General features: G+C 40.2%; 1 protein-coding gene across 1 annotated transcript; it reads left to right on the plus strand.

Annotated features, from left to right (window-relative positions):
* Positions 1–2,059: 2,059 nt before the first annotated feature.
* Positions 2,060–13,270, plus strand: gfral (GDNF family receptor alpha like). Its single transcript, XM_035401019.1, has 10 exons — positions 2,060–2,183; positions 3,594–3,731; positions 6,094–6,246; positions 7,610–7,987; positions 8,476–8,532; positions 9,437–9,761; positions 10,411–10,658; positions 12,034–12,114; positions 12,411–12,492; positions 12,778–13,270. The coding sequence occupies exons 1-10, from the start codon at positions 2,123–2,125 to the stop codon at positions 12,848–12,850; spliced, it is 1,596 nt and encodes a 531-aa protein (XP_035256910.1). The 5' UTR covers positions 2,060–2,122; the 3' UTR covers positions 12,851–13,270.
* Positions 13,271–18,217: the final 4,947 nt, after the last annotated feature.

Below are 18,217 nucleotides of genomic sequence, written 5' to 3' on the forward strand. Positions count from 1 at the left end.
ATGAAAATAAAACAAAACTGCCGGAGCAGAAAACGGGGCAACTCAAAGAAAACAGACCCCGAACCGAGGCCGAAAAAGTAAAACCCTAAAGAAAGAATACTGAGCTTAGATTGTGGCACTAACTTGTTGCCAACAATCTAAAAAAGCTAAAGACTGTTGTGCTAATTTTATAGCCACAACAATCCAATATCGCAGCTCAATCCTTTACCTTTACCTTTACCTTTACCTTTACCTTTACCTTTACCTTTACCTTTACCTTTACCTTTACCTTTACCTTTACCTTTACCTTTACCTTTACCTTTACCTTTACCTTTACCTTTACCTTTACCTTTACCTTTACCTTTACCTTTACCTTTACCTTTACCTTTACCTTTACCTTTACCTTTACCTTTACCTTTACCTTTACCTTTACCTTTACCTTTACCTTTACCTTTACCTTTACCTTTACCTTTACCTCGCTTGACAGAATACCGGCTCTCGTGCAACATAAGTGACACTGAAGCAAAGCTTATCGGCTTGCTCAGGGTTTAAATAGAACACCAACAGGTGCAAATAGTAAAAGGAAATTTGCACGTGTATAATTCAATCAACTCAAATGGCCGTAATAACTGAAGAAAAGGTGCATAAAAAAACCAATGGCCGTAATAACTGAAGAAAAGGCGCAGGAAGGAAAAGAAATGGTGGCATCAGCCAAAACCATGACAGTTGGGATCCAGAGGGTACCACCCTCAATGAAATTAGCACCTGGAGGTGGAAAATGTCTGGAGAAAAGGATATACACAATATCACAATTTAGAGAGGTTTTTTGGACATTTGGGCCCACCTTTGGGAAAATACATGTCTTATTTTACTGCTGTATTCAATCCACTCCAAATTTTTATCCCACTGCTGTGTACTGTACATCCTGTGGTACGACTGGGAAAATAAACCTGGTTTCATCCTGTATCATAAGTACATATAATCACTACTGAATAAAGAACATAGATAACATTTTTTTATTGAGTGGGAATTATGCCTGGGTCTAGACTGCTCTGATTGGGGGCAGACAGAATTATTATTATTATTTTTTTTTTTTTTTTGGGGGGGGGGGGTCAACATTTTAGCAACTAAGACACAGTGTGTGCCATACATGCCTGCATTGTTTAGTGATTTAAAAACTCAAGATCATTGACTCAGTCTTGTCTATTTAATTGTATGTACATGCTCAATTATGTGCCTGTGGTCAGGAGGTTAATACCAAACTCAGAGGTCATATTAATGGGATTCTGCATTTCTTCCCACAGATAAGAACAGCCGAAACAGTAGGGAAAAAATACACTGCATTCTATAAATGCAGATATTGGTCTTATATTTAGTCATTATAATATTTACACAATAATTTCCTTTGCTGCACGCGTGCCTAATAATAATAATAATAATAACAATAATAATAATAATGCAATGTATTCATGATGTGCTTTTCATACAGCCAAAGCACTGGATGCAGATAATTGTTGAAACATATAGTGTACTCATTTTTAAGTGTAACACAGCTGAATTGCAGATTATTTCCGTTATAAATGATTGTTATTTGACAATTTCATGCAACACATAAACTTTGAATGATTAAATTCTCTTCAGATGGTAAGATGAAAAAACACAGGGCCAAGTTACTTTAAATAATACAGCTTGTTTAATTTGTGTGAGCCAATATTGTTTATTATAGGCTCATTTTGATATCAATACTTTTAACGACAGGACTAGATTTGATTTAGTAAGTTTTAATTAGTGTATGCGTCTGTATGCGTGAGTAACTTGCCATTTTTGTACGTTGATAACGTGTTTTTGCTGAGATTTGTAATATGTGAAATGAAGCACTAACCTAAATTAATGTGCCATGCATTGTCTCTGGCATTCAAGCATATTTCTGGTCTGATTTCAGTTATGGTCTGCTTGAAACATAGACAAACCCCCAATCAATTACTATGATTTTATTTATTTTTTTTTTTTACGTCAACACCAGTTTTAAAGGTAATATCCAGGAAAAGGGCTATTTCAGTTGACGTCATAGTGTATTCAATCGGTTCCCTCGCGCCTTTTGGAACGGGAGCTGTCCACTCGTGTGTCTGCTAGTTCTGCAGTGATGGGATTATACCGTGCTCCTGTGTGTTCCACCTTAACCATGAAAATCTCCCTGGTGACGGGTGAGTAGACGTGCCTTCTCTCCATCCACCAGCCCAGCAAACAGCTCTGAAGAGCTTCAAAACTTTAAAATGATGTTCTGACGTTCTTTGTGTTATATTGAAATTTAAATTCTGATGGAGTAGGCTACACACGAACGGAGCGTGACATGCTGTTGTTTTTATTTCTTTCACTGTTTATTTTTATTTTTTTATTTTTTTTAAAGACGGAATCCAAATGCAAGCTTTTGTGTAACTCCTCTTTGTCATGTGAGAATTTGCGTAATTTGTGTAATTTTTAATGTGCTGCTTTGTAATGCTTCTCTACGGTGCAACAGCCAAAGGAAAACATCAAAGCAACGTGCGCAAGACAAATATATTTAGGCGTATATTTGCTCAGCATAATTTGGAAAGGAAGGTGCTAGAGCCACCTGTTTGGACTCTTGATGCGATTACTTTTGTTGTACACTGTTTGCCTATTTAAGCGCACATTATATAAGCAGAATAGAATAAAAATAACCCTCCATACCAGACCGAGATAGCATTTATCTCTCTAGTGGAACAATACTTGTAGAGAGCTTTCTGATCGAGTAAATAGTACTGTAGTATGTCCTCATGGTACCTCAGAAGCTTAATTTTAATTTACGCGATCTGTTAAAGTGGAAACTCTCTAAACGGAGTTGTTTTATTTATTTATTTATTTATTTATTTATGACATCGGTTACTGCTAGACGTTTAAAGATATGCCTTCAACTTAATGACATTTAAAGACGTTTCTGAAGTTACATGAAGCGCAATCTGCACAATTCCAGAAAGAAGCTTCAAAAAGGTTACTGTATTTAAGATTACGATTTTTGAAGCTGTGTTAGGGTGTGGGTTGCATTTCATCAGCTTTCAGTCTGAGTTCCACATACCCATGGAAGATGTTTCTACAATTATTTTTGATTGTCTAAATATGTTTTGAAAGACTTGGAGTGTATTTATGGGTGAAATTATACTATGGATTGAATTTAATGCTGCTCAACTGTACTGATGAAATGTGAATTGCCAGGAAGGAGGCAGTGGATTGGGATTGAAACGTCTCTGGACTCTAGAAAATAAAATAAAAAATGGATTAAAATTTGTTTACAAGAACAAGAGCTTCGTTTACCACCCTGTTATTCGCCAGGACTGGAATAATCTTCCCAGAAATGAACATACGTGACATTATTTATCCAACCCATACAAACCATCTGAAGTCAGAGAAAAGTGAAGCTTTACTGAGCTCATAATAGGTGGTGGTACATGGTGTTGTCATAAACAAACTTGTGAACTAATCAAATGATTTTGCTCTCCTTATGAGAATTCTCTGCTTGGTTCAGACGAGAGAAGATAGCAGAAGACTGTAGCCCCGCCCACTTCAGTGGATGTGTTCATTTCTGCTTTTGCTTTCAGGGTTTCTGGCGTGTCAGGTGATCTGCAGCTTTTCATCGAGGTCCAGGGACTGTGTGTCCGTAAAGGAGGCCTGTGTTTCTGAGTCTCGTGCGTGTCGGAGCGGTTGGGACCTGCTGAAAAATGTTTGCCACATCTCTGGTATGGCTTCAAACCGGTTTGTGTTTCTTCTGTCCAAAATTTCAAGTGGCCAGCTGTGCTTCTCAAATTGCCGCTGTGCCGATTCTGCAAGGAGCACTACAGTGGATGAAAGATCTTAAGCTGTTTAATAATTTAGAAAATTGTCATTGCAGGTAAACAAACACACAATAGCAATTGTGCTGAACCATGATGATTGCTATACAGTGTCCATTGTTGTGATCTGCTGCGTTTACCTCATTCACGAAGTAATGTGACATATGTCTAATTAAAATACATATGGGCCTCAATATGTTATGATTAAACTCAGTTATAACGGTGGATTACCCGAGGAACCCTGGTTTAACCAAACACTGCTCATGGCAGATTATATCCCATTGTGTACCCCCACTGTGGAGTCACAGTGTCAATGAGAAAGCCAAATCTCAGTCGTATATAAAACTATTTTGGTCCGCATTGTGGTATTTCTAAATATTATTTATTATTTGGTTGGAGGAGCACAGACTCTTTATTTATTTATTTATTTATTTATTTGTTTGTTTGTTTATTTACTTGTACTTTCTAAAAAAAATGAGGTGAGCGGGGGTGGGGTGTTGCTTTTTCACCCCCAGGCCACCAGTGGCATAGTCCTGGTCTAGCCTGTACTGTATAGCTTCAGATATAGCTTGTATATTTCAGTCATGTTGACTAGGTAGTTAACTCTTTGACATTTGGTTATATTTCTGCCCATCACTTGAAAACATTTGAGTTTGCTACAAGGAAAATTATTTTAGTTGTTAGTTTTCAAGTTAAAACTCATTGCGCGTCTCTTATTTATGACAGAAATTATCCAGAAATTAACTTATCCAGAGCGACGTACAACAAAATGTATAACCATAATCAGGAACAAGTGTGTCGAATACCCTAGAGGGCAGTAGCCTACCGTTCTAAGTGCAGGGAACAACCGCATAGTTCAACTAGGACCCTGTAGGTTAAACTGATTAACACTAACACAAACAAGTACAGCAACAACGCAGTCTATGCAAAAATACAAGCAATAGTTAAGACGAGTTAAGTCACCTACGAAACAACTACCTAATTACAACCCTAAGCTTACAGTTAATTTAGAGATTAAATTGAGAATACGATTTACAGCATAAATTGCGTCTTTTGTTTATATTCAATATTAGAAATTGCAGCGAGAAACTGCAGCTGTAGACACAAGATAGTTTATGTTATGGTAGCAACGGAACGAAGCGGACAATACATGTATTGCCATCATTGTTTTACTATACCAGCGTGTTTTCACGTGTTTGCACAGATATATATATATATAGATATACATTAAATGTGAAATGCTCTCCGTTGTGGTACTTTGCTAGGATTTCTTGTAGTGTACACAAAGCATTAGGTTACATCATCATTTGATCTTCCCAGGAACATGACCACAGGCCATGTGTGAGGAAGAACCTCTCTGATTGACCTTGGCCTACGTATCCCCCGCTACTCCATACCGGTTTCCCCAAGAAAGACACTCATGTCCCATCCCACAATGCATCCTTTGATATCACTGTAATGCAATCCTCTCACTTAATTTAATATATCTGAGAGATCAAATAAGTAGAATTGGACATAACGATCTCAGTAGGGTTCCCCTGAGGCAATAAGGATGAGGATAAAACATCAACCTGCTCGTTTTGAGTCAAGCTCTCTATAAATTGAATATGGGGGACCATTTGTTGTGTAACCAGGAAATAGGTCAGATTCACAATGAAAACATGGTATCATACCCTGTGTAAAAAGGCTTAAAAACAACTGAGTAAAACAAGACTTGCAAAAGACTAATAATTTATTTTAAAAACACCAGCAGTACAAATGATAGTCATGGCTCACCTTCTTCCCCCTTCTGGCCCTACTGACAGACCTTAAATAGGTTGAGCCAATCAATTGCACCTGGTTTCAATTGCCACAAATTAACAAATAAAATTCAATTAAACACGGATGATTATAGCAGAATGCTAAGAGCTGAATTTGCGCTCATATACGGGGGAACGATATTAGTGTGCACATCCAGCCCAAGCTGAGTTTTGGTGCAGGACGAAAAAGGTAAACTTCAGCAAGAAAAAAATGTCCGCACACTGACGTTTAGAGCGTCCAAGAATTTACTGAGTTATCAACGCCACGTTTCGGTCACAAAAAATGTCTGATAAAGGTCAAAACATTCCGGGCTTAGCTCAATAAATTCTTGGGAGCTTTTAATTTCGGAGTGTGGATATTTTTTTTCCTTTATATAGTTGAACTCTGGCATAGGTATGGGCGTGAACACACAGCGCTGAATTCTGCAGAATGACTGTGTCCCCGCGTGTTTGTTGTGTGTGTAAATCAGACGGAAGCTGCCAGGTGGTGGACTCAGAGGAGTGTAATATGACCATCGCCTACCTGCTGGGCCAGTTCCCCCAATGGAAAGGCTGTCTGTGCACGGAGGAGGACTACTGCAGAACCCCACAGCTGCTGGCCCCCAACTGCCACGCTCAACCAGGTGGGGTACAGCACCGACCCCAACATATATTACGTATATTACATATATCCAAGATCGTGTCTACAGTATGGTAGAAAGTATTTTAGTTTTACGAATGGGTGTTTTTAAAATTAGGGTGAAAATGGGGACATGAACCTGGTCAATTCCAGTCCCCAACTGCAATGGAATTTTGAAGCCACTCTTTCTTTGAAACTGAGACATTTTGGAATGTGTTGCGTTTTGAGAGTACACTTTTCATTAAGTGACGCATCCGATAACAATACATACCAGTAAACATGTACATATTGGGATGGCAGGTATGCCATCCAGCCAAGTTACGCCTTGGCGGGGCATGCACCATACCTATACAGCACCGAGAGTTTGGCACTTTTCAGGGTTCCCCACAGAAATAACCGCAACAGCCACAGACTCTCAGCCCTTAAAAACATTCAATTCTGTACATTCTCACCCGATTTCAACAGACAGAACTCATAAACAACTTCACAATGTCCACACAATAAAGCTACATTTCTACATTCAGGTTACCTCGCCCTGTTCTCTATCTACCCACATACAAAAAATTACTACATATGTACTGTCTGCAACACCCCATTAAAACATTCTATTTAAAAACTTGACTCATTCATTATTATAACTACTAGTAGTGAACATGAGTAAAGTACATTTGTACAACAGTTTTCCAACACAATTTCACATGATACTTCAACGACTGTTTAAACAAGTAATTTGTAATACCATCTGTTTTATACACCATTCAATAAGGAAACTCATCTCGCTCATGGTCACTTTCTTTGCACTATAGTCTGCACGTAAATGCCCATTCTGCTAAAAACAAATTGCTTCAGCTACTCAATTTCATAACTTGTCCTCATTTCTCTCGTACTTCTGTTATTTTCTGATATGCAAAGATTGCTGGGACATATATCTGTGCTACTATTCTCCATTGTCAAGTGTTCCTGTTCTCCTTCTCGAATTCTCATGTAAGGTCAGTGATCTAGCTAAGGAAAACAGAGGAGTCCTACCTACAGCTAAGCGTATCAAAATTCCTTATAAACCTTAGAAACACTAAAAATGCATCTTGACGAAAAAACAGCAAAAACACATTTACGAACAGACATTTATACCAAGAAACATACAATTATTCACGCAACAGAAAGGCTGGGCAGCTAAATTCATACATACCGATACAAATTGGACATATTGAGGCCTATTCAATCAATCTTGGCTCTTACAAACCCATCCACACATATGGTTGGCCTATTAATATACTGTATGCTTATACACACAGGACCAAGTGACTTGAAACAATTTAGGAAACATTGTGGAGATGTGGAGATTCATTGTTCCCCCTGGTTTCTTGCAGGTGCTGAAGCATCAAAGCAGCCCCCCAGCTGGTTTGAGCCGGACGTGAGCCCAGCGTCCGTGAGTCCAGAAGGTCAGGGCTGTGTGTCCGTCCTGCTGGGCTGCCAGGAGTCCCCCCGCTGCTGGTCAGCGTACAGGAAGCTCAGGAACTCCTGCAGCTCCGACGGGGATCAGTGCCGCACCCCGGCCTCCCGCAGTTCCTGTCTGCTCCTCTGGGGGGAGCTGAAGAGCACTCCTCTGGCCAACTGTACCTGTCCGGCGGGGGGGAAGAGGTGCCTAAAACTACAAGCCCTACTCCAGGACAACCCCTGTATCCGTGCAGAGCTGGAGTCTTCGGCTCAACCCCTGCCCAAGGCTATGCAGCAGAACATGGGCAAAGGTACCGTCTTCTGCTGGGTTTGCCAGAACATCACATTGCAACACACTGAGTCTTGGTCAGGTCACATGGAACAGTAGGTCTTCTTTTGAAACAAATGAAACGTGCGCACACATCCGCAAATCTTGTTTTAAGAAGACAAGCTTTTCATCACAGCACTAGTCTACACTTTTATCTGTTGACTTTGTGAATTTGATTTTCGAGTATCACGGTGTTTTGGTTGGGTTCTGAGAGTGCAGGGTCTGAGTTTGCATCAGGCCTTCCCTGTTTCCCACAGCAGGTCTATCATTTGGGCCGCTTGGCTTTTTACACCGTTGTCAGTGAGAACCTCCTATAAGGACTTAACCACTCAGAACAATGTCTTAGCTTTAGTTTCAGACAGACACTTTAGTCCAGGGAGATGGGAAATTCCACTGGTGTCTGCCATTCGCTCCAGTTCAGTCTTATGCAGATTCTTGGAACTGTGCACTTCTTTTTCGTCCTCTCTGTAGTCAAAGCGAAGAAGGATTCCAAACCAGACTGGCAAAGAAGTGGCCTTTTAAAAGAAGGTAATGAAGTGATACTGTAATACTGATCTCAATGACCCATAATAATGTAATGATACTGTAATATTGATCTCAGTGACCCATGGTAATGTAATGATGCTGTATTACTAATGCCTCTGTACAAATTTATTCTCCAGGAAAACAACACAAGGAAGAGTACAGTGTTGTAAATATTAATAATAACACAGAGACCCCATTGTCTGATTATAAAACTGCTCATCTTCAGAAGTCAGGCGTATTGTACTTTTCCTCATCATAATTCGCAGCCAGGTGTAAGATCAAGAGATCTCTACAATTTGTTGCCTTGACATAAAATTTGATGTGTGAATTATTTTTATAACCTTTCGGCCATTCATTGCTCCCCGCAAACGTATCTGCACGGTCATTAAAGCCACACATACTGTACATCATTGTCACTGTGTGACACTATGTGTTGGGTTTGGGTGTGGGCTGGCAGGTCTTTATAGGTCATTATCAATCATCATAAATCACTTCTATCAATAAATGAAATGAATAACATGCTTTCCCAACAAGGTTATTATCTTAGAATAAAATTAAGTTGAAAAGTGTGTAAAAAAACACTAAATAAAGAACGTAAGGGACGTAACGTTACGTGGACATTTTATGTTTAATCATATTATGCATGGTTGCATTTAAATGGGAATATTAAAAGACTCTATATTAATACACAGAGTGAATATTAAAACACTCATTTCTCAGTGGCTATGTAAACAGCTTATTCAGAATACTGTCTAATTCAGAACAATGGCAATAACCGGAATATTGTGTGCATGTAAACATACTCAATGGTAGCGAATGACATAGGGTCACTTCCTCTGGAACCATTCTTTGATCTCATTATGACATCACAGAACTGTTGCCGTGACGTGTCCCCCCCCCCCCGCAGCCCGTGACGCGGCGCGCTCGTGCCTGCGGGCGATGACGGCCTGCGTCTACGACGAGGTGTGCAACGGGCAGCTGGCGCCGCTGGTCCGGGCGTGCTCGGGGAGCCCCTGCCAGGACGCCGCCTGCGGCCGGGCCACCGGGCGCTTCTACCGGGCGCTGCCCCCCGCCGCGGCCGACCTGCTGGCGTTCTGCGGGTGCGACGCGGCCGACCCCGACTGCCTGCGCGTGAGGGCCGACCTGCAGAGCGGCACCTGCCCCGGGAGGCCCGCGCCGCCCCCTACCTGCCTGGAGGTCTACGACAGGTGCATGCTGGAGCCGCAGTGCAGGTAAGCTCACGCGGAGGGAGGAGCGGCGGAGGAGAACAGCAGCTCTGGCTGCACAGCCAATCAGCATTGCTGAAACGGCTAAGAATCGCACGGCTTGCAAACACCCCGCAGAACTGTGGCAGTATAGTATAATGGGTAAGGAACTGGTGGCGTAACCCAAAGGTCACAGGTTCGATTCCCAGTTTGGACGCTGTCGTTGTGCCCTTGAGCAAGGTACTTAACCTGCATACTTAACAGTATATGTCCAGTTGTATAAATGGATGAAATGTAAATGCTGTGTAAAAATTTGTGTAAGTCGCTCTGAATAAGAGAGTCTGCTAAAAATGCCTGTAATATAACTGGCTTTCCAGAACTTCAAATTCAAAATGTGGGCACACAGACACTAGAATTCTGGCCAGTCTGAAGACCCAACCATAACTTCCAGAATATTAGTTGCTACTTGTAGCACACAGAACCCTGAGGGGACTAGGTATTCAAAAGGGCCATATCCATTAGACGTACAGGACTCTACTAAACATTGAATAAATATTATTGCTGTTCGTCACGATTATTGCCATCCATACTACTAAATTATTAATCTTAATGAGGGAACATGGTGATTTGATGCTGTAGACTGGGTGCAGTAGTGTGCTTGCTGTGTGATTGACAGGCAGAGATACAGGACGTTCCAGTCCAGGTGTTTGGGGGAGGGGGAGGAGACTCCGTGCCGCGCCCACGACTGCCTGCGCCCCCCGGACCCCGACCTGATCGCGGGAGGGGACGCAGAGTGCCGGCGGGCGTTCGTGGGCACGATGGGCACCGCGATTCAGGAGCCCTGCACCTGCGACGGGGTGCAGAACTCGCATCTGCTCCATTGCCGGAGGATCCGCCAGGTGTTCCAGGACCGCCGCGTCTTCGGTGAGACCGATCCCTATCCCGTCTTTCATTTACGCCCTCGCGGAAGTCCACTGTGCGCCATCGCAAGTGGCTGAGTCTGCGTGCATGGACGCGCACACATTAAAAAACTATTCCATACATTCCGTTCATTAAGATACAGCGCAGTTTGACACTCCTACATTCAGAAGCAAAGCTGTAGCAATGGAATTAGTGCCGTTATACCAAAGCTGTCCAAACAATCTATCTATGAAACTAAACAAACTATACAAAACATTACTTCTCATGGATGAGACTCTCTGGCGTTAGCTTAGAATAAATATATACTACAGCTTTCTGAAGCACAGCAGAAGTCTTTGAATTAAAAAGCCGGATGAATATTGAGCATCTTAGTGCTTGCAACACTTACTTAAGCTGCTGTGTCAGTGTACTTTCTGTTTCTAATGGAGATATTCAATAAATATTGACCATAAATCTTACAAATATGAAGTTCAAAAGACCGTCAGCTTTAAAAGGCGAATGTACAGATATGTCATTGCCTGTGCAAAATCTATCCAAGTGTCATAGCATACTGAGCACGGCATGAGCAGTTTTTTATCATGGGCGTTTCTGTAATCTCTTAAATACAGGGCAAAGATTACACCTTGTTAAGTGGTATACATAATCAAAGTTTGCCCTTGTTAAGTGGTATACATAATCAAAGTTTGTCCTTGTTAAATGTTACACATAATAAAAATATATCCTTCTTAAGTGGTAATAAAATATTTGTTCTTGTTAAGTGGTTTACATAATAAAATATTTGTCCTTTTCAAGTGGTACTCATAATAAAATATTTGTCCTTGTTCAGTGGTATACATAATAAAATGTTTGTGCTTGTTAAGTGGCATACAAAAGAAAATATTTTTGTTGTACAGACAGTGAAATGTACCTTGTACCTTGCAACAAGGCTCAATTTGGATTCCACAATTTAATGAACCTAATTCAAAGTTATCAGCATTTAAAAAAGAAATTCTCCTGTATAACTATCAAGACTTCGCAGCAAGTATCATGCAGGCCACACTTCATTTAGCTAAACTTTTAAACTTTTTAAACATTTAGCTAATGTTCTGTGTCTGATGCAGTGCCATGGGGATAAGCACAAGGGAAAGGTTCGAACAGGTTCTTGCGCTGTGCTTTTTAGGGAAATAAGCTTGGCAGTTATTCTGTTTTCTGAGGCAGCTAAACGCTCATGCTCAACTTTTACAGCAGAAAGCTGTAAAGCTAAGCTATGGTTCTGCGTTGTGAACATTCGCATATTTGAGGACGGCCTTTGTTGCTCGGGAGGGTTATGCACCTTGTGATTATTTCACTCCATTGGTTAAAAAAATTCTCATGTCCTGAATGTGTTTCTCCTTTTCAGTTTCTCACCTGAATAAAGCAGTCTCGTCACATCACACAACGCTGGAGAATGTGTCACAACTCAATGTCCATCGGTTCAGTGGTAAACACACGACACCCAACATTTTTTCATTGCTCAACCATTATATTGACAGCTGCAACTAGATAATAAGTTAGCAACAGAAGCAGTTATATGTAATATGAAACAATAACGTATAACGTATGAACAGCAAACTAAACAAAGTCTTAATTGTGATGTTTACAGTGGTTTACAGTGCCACAAATTTAAGACTTTGCTCTCTAGTCGTTAAATTTTAACTCCTTTTTGAAAATATGTATTGACATCCGAGCGCAATACATATCCCTTAAATGTCTCTTTTTTAATCTTTTTTTCCCCAGATCAGCTGTTTTTTGCGCTTGTTTGTGTCCTTGTGATTGTTTTAATACTAATGGTTGTCATCACCGTTCTGAGTACCTCTGGGTAAGTATGTTATGTATTTTAAGAATGAAAAATAGATCTGAATTTCTCTATCCATTTGTTCAGTAATACCAGTATCGAGTTCTAAATATGCACATCAAATAAAATATTTGAAAAGAGCTTTAATAGATTAAATGAAATTAAGCATGTGGTTGTTTTCTATGTTTAATACAATTGAATTAGGCATGTTGTTGGTCTTCTATGTTTAATAAGATGGAATTAGGCATGTTGTTGCTTTTCTATGTTTAATAAGGTGGAATTAAGCATGTTGGTTTTCTATGTCCACAGATTGTGCAGAGGAACGGAGAAGGCGAAATGTCATCCTCCCCCTGACAGGAAGAATATTCCAGGGTTTCAATGATTCTCACTTTTATTTGACATAAAAGAACAGGTTATACAAGCCACTTTTATTGCATATCTAATATTTGAATGTAGGGAGTTGGGATCAGCATTTGCATTTGTGTGAGATGATTTATTACATTATATTTATTATATTTATGCTCTTTGATATTGTCTGTCACAAATTCTGCAAAGCCACATTTTTGAAGAATTTTTGTTTCATAATGTTTCTCTTTGAACTGATATTTTACATTTTTTGTCAAATGTTTCAAGTGGCTGGTGAATGCTTAATAGATTATGGCCTGGAATAAATACATGCTTGTATTTTATTTTGAAAATACTACCGATAGCATTTTATTCATGCATGAGCACAATTGGAAACGTTTATTTTGGTGATTGATGAACTCTCCACACTGTCTGTGAAATATATATATACAGTGAGCTCCGTAATGTTTGGGGAATTGATGTATTTTTTTGATTTTTTATTTGGCTCTGTACTCAACAATTTTATATTTGTAACCAAACAATGCACATGAGGTTAAAGTTCATATTCTCAGATTTTATTAAAGAGTATTTTTACATTTGGGTTTCGTCATTTAGAAATTACTGCACTTTTTATACATCATCCCCCAATTTCTAGGCGCCATAATGTTTGGGACAAATAGCTTCATAGGTGTTACTGATTAGTCAGGTGTGTTCATTTGCTTCCTTAGCATTGGTATAAGAGAGGTAGTTCAGTATCTAGTCCAGTCTTTTGATTGCCTTTGGAGCTTTTATTGGAATTTGTCAACATGTGGACCAGAGTTGTGCCAATGAAAGTCAAAGAAACCATTATGAGGCGGAGAAATGAGAAAAAACACTCAGAGACATAAATCTAACCTTAGGCTTACCAAAATCCACTGTTTTGAAGAGCATTAAGAAAAATTTTTTTTTTTTTCGGCCTAAGCCGTCCTCAACATGGCTGTCTCTTTGTCCAAATAGGAATAAAATACACTGGAAATGATTTTGTTGCGTAGACATTCATAATTTTTATCTCATTCATGAAGAGTGCGGGCTCCCGTCTTTCCTTTCTATGAAGAGGATTAAGAAGAAATGGCCCACTAGGGAGCTCAGTAATCACAAAGGTTCCTGTAGGCTACAGAAGACCACTACAGCTGATGAATGAAGAATTCTCACCATAATGAAAAAAACCCCAAACACCTGTCTGACAGATCAGAAACATTCTTCAGGAGACAGGTGTGGATGTGTCGGTGACTACTGTCAGCAGAAAACTTCACGAACAGAACTACAAAGGCTACACTGCAAGACAAAAAACAACTATTTAGCTGCAAAAACAGAATGGCCAGGTTACATTTTGCTAAGAAGTACCTAAAACAGCCTGCAGAGTTCTGGGAAAAAGGCCTTGTGGACAGATGAGACCAAGGTCAGAGTGTTGGCAAGATCAAAGTGTGGAGGCTGAAAGGAACTGCCTAAGATCCAAAGAACTTGCCCCTCATCTGTGAAACATGGTGGTGGAGGTGTTATGGTTTGGGCATGTATGGCTGCTACAGGTGCTGTCTCACTTGTCTTCATTGATGATGTAACTGCTGATAGCAGCAGCAGAATGAGGTCTGATGTGTACAACAGCATCTTTTCTGCTGAAGTTTTAGCAAATGCCTCCAAACTCACTGGACGGCGCTTCACCCAACAGCAAAACAACGATTCCAAACATAGTGCAAAACTAACAAAGGTTTTCCAAAGGCAAATATATTTAATTTTTGATTGGCTAAGTCATCCAAGTCATCCACCAGATCTGAATACAATTGAACATATGTTTCATATGCTGAAGAGTAAAATGTAAGGCAACTAGCCCCCAAAACAAGCAGGAGCTGAAGACGGCTGCAGTACAGGCCTGGCAGAGAATCACCAGAGAAGATGATGTCTCAGAACCTGGTGATGTCTATGGGTCACAGACTTCAAGTGGTCATTGCATGCAAAGGATATGCGACAAAGTACTAAACATGACTACTTTCATTTATGTAAGACTATTCTGTCCCAAACATTATGGTGCCCTGAAATGGGGGGGGGGGGGGGGGGGGGCTATGTTTAAAATGTGCTGTAATTTGTACATGAAACCGATTTATACATGCAACCAAAGAGTATGAAAATACCCTTAAAGCTGTGAATATGTACTTTAACCACACATTAATTGTTTGATTGCAAATCTAAAACTGTGAGTACAGAACCAAAACAAGAAGGAAAAAAAGCCTTTGTCCCAAACATTTTGTTGCTGATATATACACACATTGAGACCCTTGCCATTGGCATTCTAAACTAGGCCATGCATTGCTGTTAAAGTTCTGTTTCCAGGACGAATTCAAATACAAGGAGACGAATGTGGACATTTCTGGGAAATTCAGGTTACAGTCTGGTGAATGGTGACAGGCATAGAGAGAGAGAGTGCTATTTTACTGCCTGCTATGTCAACAAGACCTAGTGACGATCCAATATTGACTCATTGGCCCTCTGAGTCCTTTACCCAAATGTTGTCAGCATCATCTATGAAGGGGAAAAAAAGAGATCAAATAAACGTGCCTGTTAATGGGCAGAACAGGCTCTGTCCTCTGGTAATGCCCGATGATTTTCACCTCATAAATCATGACTTTCGCAGTCCCTCAATGGAAGACCTCTGACATTCAGGAGTGACTAATATCTGATGTTTCCATCCTCTGATGTGGCAGAACTAAGACAAGTCAATGATGTTTTCAGGAAGAGAAAACTGTGACTGGAAACCATCGGGACCAATGGGCAAATGCCAAGTCATATAGGAAACAGCTGTAAAGATTTTAGGACACGTCTATGCCCTGTTTGAACGCCTCAGTTAGGATGAAGGCCTACCACCCCCCTCCCCCTTCCACCCCTTCATTGAACCCCAACACCCCAACACTTCAGTCCAGATGTATCCGAATATATACGATGTGTCTCCAAAACGTTACTGAACGTTGAACGTTCTCGGCATTCAAATGCATCTTCGGAGAGGCAGCGGTCAACCGATGATTGCAGTGATTATTTTAGCTGTCTCATTTTGGTTTATTTTAGCGTGCCATCCAGGTATGAAATCGTTCCCAGTTTCTGTATGAATCTTTTGTGATTCGCCAGTGGGGATATAGAACGTGAAATATGACTGCTGGGAGAAGCACAAAGAGGAGAGTACAGGGCATTCGTTATTTTAAACGAGGACACGGTTGAACCAAAGGCAAACATTATGAGATTGCGGTTTCGTATATCACATGATATGCAGTCGTTCTTTGGAACTCTGGCCTGTATTGAATTTGGGAGCAACCAGTGTGCTGACTGTCCATGATGGAGCACCACAATACGATGCATTATATCTTTGTTTACGCACCTAAGCCAAACATGGCAGGGCGAACGTTTAAAGCCCTTTCAAACAGGGACAAACAGATTTGAAGGAAAACTGGACACTCTAGTTTTATTGTCACTGGCCAGAGTACAGGGCAATTAATAAAGAGGTAATTTCAATTCAATTTCAATCTTCTGATATGGGCAATAACCATTTGCATTAATAACATGTTTGCCTGATTTCCTCCATTATTGTGTATTTGTCACACTGGATGGTTTCAGAGTTTTAGACAAAATGTGATGTTAGACAAAAGGAAACTGAGGAAACACATAGCATATTTTTTAAATTATTTCACTCATTTAATGAAAAAAGTGATCAAACACCCATATCACAAATTTGAAAAAGTAATTGCCCCCCTTTGTTACTCAAGCAACCGATTAAACAAATTTAATTAATAATTAGATTTGGCTGATTGAGCACAGCCAGGCTTGATTGCACCCAGATCATGGAGCTTTTACAAGCGCACTATGCGGCGATTAAAGGACATTCCAGAACAGATGAGAAAAAAGCAGTTGAAATACATCTGTCTAAGGCCCTGGAACTCCACCGAACCACAGTGAGAGCCATTATCTCCAAAATGGAAAACACTTGGAGCAGTGGCAGATCTTCCAAGGGGTGGATGGCCTGCCTAAATTCCTCCAAGGGTGCAGTGACAACTCATACAGGAAGTCACAAAAGATCCCAGATGAACATCCGAAGAACTGCAGGTCTCTCTAGCCTCAGCTAAGGTCAGTGTTCATGACTGCACAATCACGAAGATACTGGGCGAAAACCTTTTTTAATTAAATAAATGAAGGAATCATTTTTTTTAAGTGTTTTGTGTTTATTCAGGTTCCCTTTGCCAAATATTACAATATCTCTAAAGATCTGGAACCATTCCGTGTGACAAATATGCAGTAATAGAGGAAATTAGGATACTTTTTTATGGCACTGTATGTAACTTAATTCTGAAGGCAGTGCATGCTTACTTGTTACATCAGACAACTTTACGATGAAGAAAATGTAATTACTCTAAGGCTAAGAAATGACAACCAAAATGTTAAAGCAAAGTTTTATCCAAGGCGAAACAAAGTTTTTGTGTTTAAGTAAGGTATACATACCTTGAAAAATGTGACAATATGTTCAGCTAAACTAAAGTCAGTGCATACTGAACAATTATTTTTTTATTTATAGTATATATTTAGGTACTTTACAAATACTTTACAGTATAAATACACAGCACAGCTGACTATATATTTCGAAGTATGCACTTCATGGCTAAAAGTATATGGACACCTGTCATCCAATATCTCATACAAAATTATGGCTATTAATATGGAGTTGGTCCACCCTTTGCTGCTATAAGAACCTCCACTCTTCTGGGAAGGCTTTATACTAAATGACGGAGCATTGCTGCAGGGATTTGCTTCCATTCACTCAGAAGAGCATTAGTGTGGTTGGGCACTGACTGGCCGACTAGGCCTGGCTCACAGTTGGCTTTCCAATTGATCCCAAAGGTGTTGGATGGGGTTGAGGTCAGGGCTCTGTGCAGGCCAGTCAAGTTCCACACTAATCTCGGCAAAACCATTTATACATGGACCTGTCATGCTGAAACAGGAAAGGGCATTTCCCTAAGTGTTGCCACAAAGTTGGAAGCACATAATCATCCACAATGTCATTGCATTAAGATTTGCCTTCACTGGAAATAAGGATTCTAGCCCAAACCATGAAAAAACAGCCCCGGACCAAGGGGTGTCCAAATACTTTTGGTCATATAGTGTATGCGTATATAGTACATATTAAACAATATTATTTGAATATTAATATAATATTAAGTTTCATTAGACAAGACACAATCTGAACAAACATTGCAACGAAATGCAAATGGAAGCTCACTGGTACTGTTCAGAGCTGAGAGATGGCGAAGTGTCTAAGCTGGATACACAAATACAAAAAGATGCACAGCAGACATTTGTCTTTGCTTTAGCACTTCACAGAGAACTGTCCCAT

This window comes from Anguilla anguilla, chromosome 18 (assembly GCF_013347855.1).
Source record: "Anguilla anguilla isolate fAngAng1 chromosome 18, fAngAng1.pri, whole genome shotgun sequence".
Taxonomy (NCBI): Eukaryota; Metazoa; Chordata; class Actinopteri; order Anguilliformes; family Anguillidae; genus Anguilla; species Anguilla anguilla.

Excerpts from the sequence above, each read along its gene's own strand:
- gfral (XM_035401019.1), top strand. The coding sequence starts at position 2,123 with ATGGGATTATACCGTGCTCCTGTGTGTTCCACCTTAACCATGAAAATC. Across the intron at positions 2,184-3,593 it reads GAAAATCTCCCTGGTGACGG|GGTTTCTGGCGTGTCAGGTG; the intron begins GTGAGTAGACGT and ends TTTTGCTTTCAG. Across the intron at positions 7,988-8,475 it reads GCAGCAGAACATGGGCAAAG|TCAAAGCGAAGAAGGATTCC; the intron begins GTACCGTCTTCT and ends TCCTCTCTGTAG.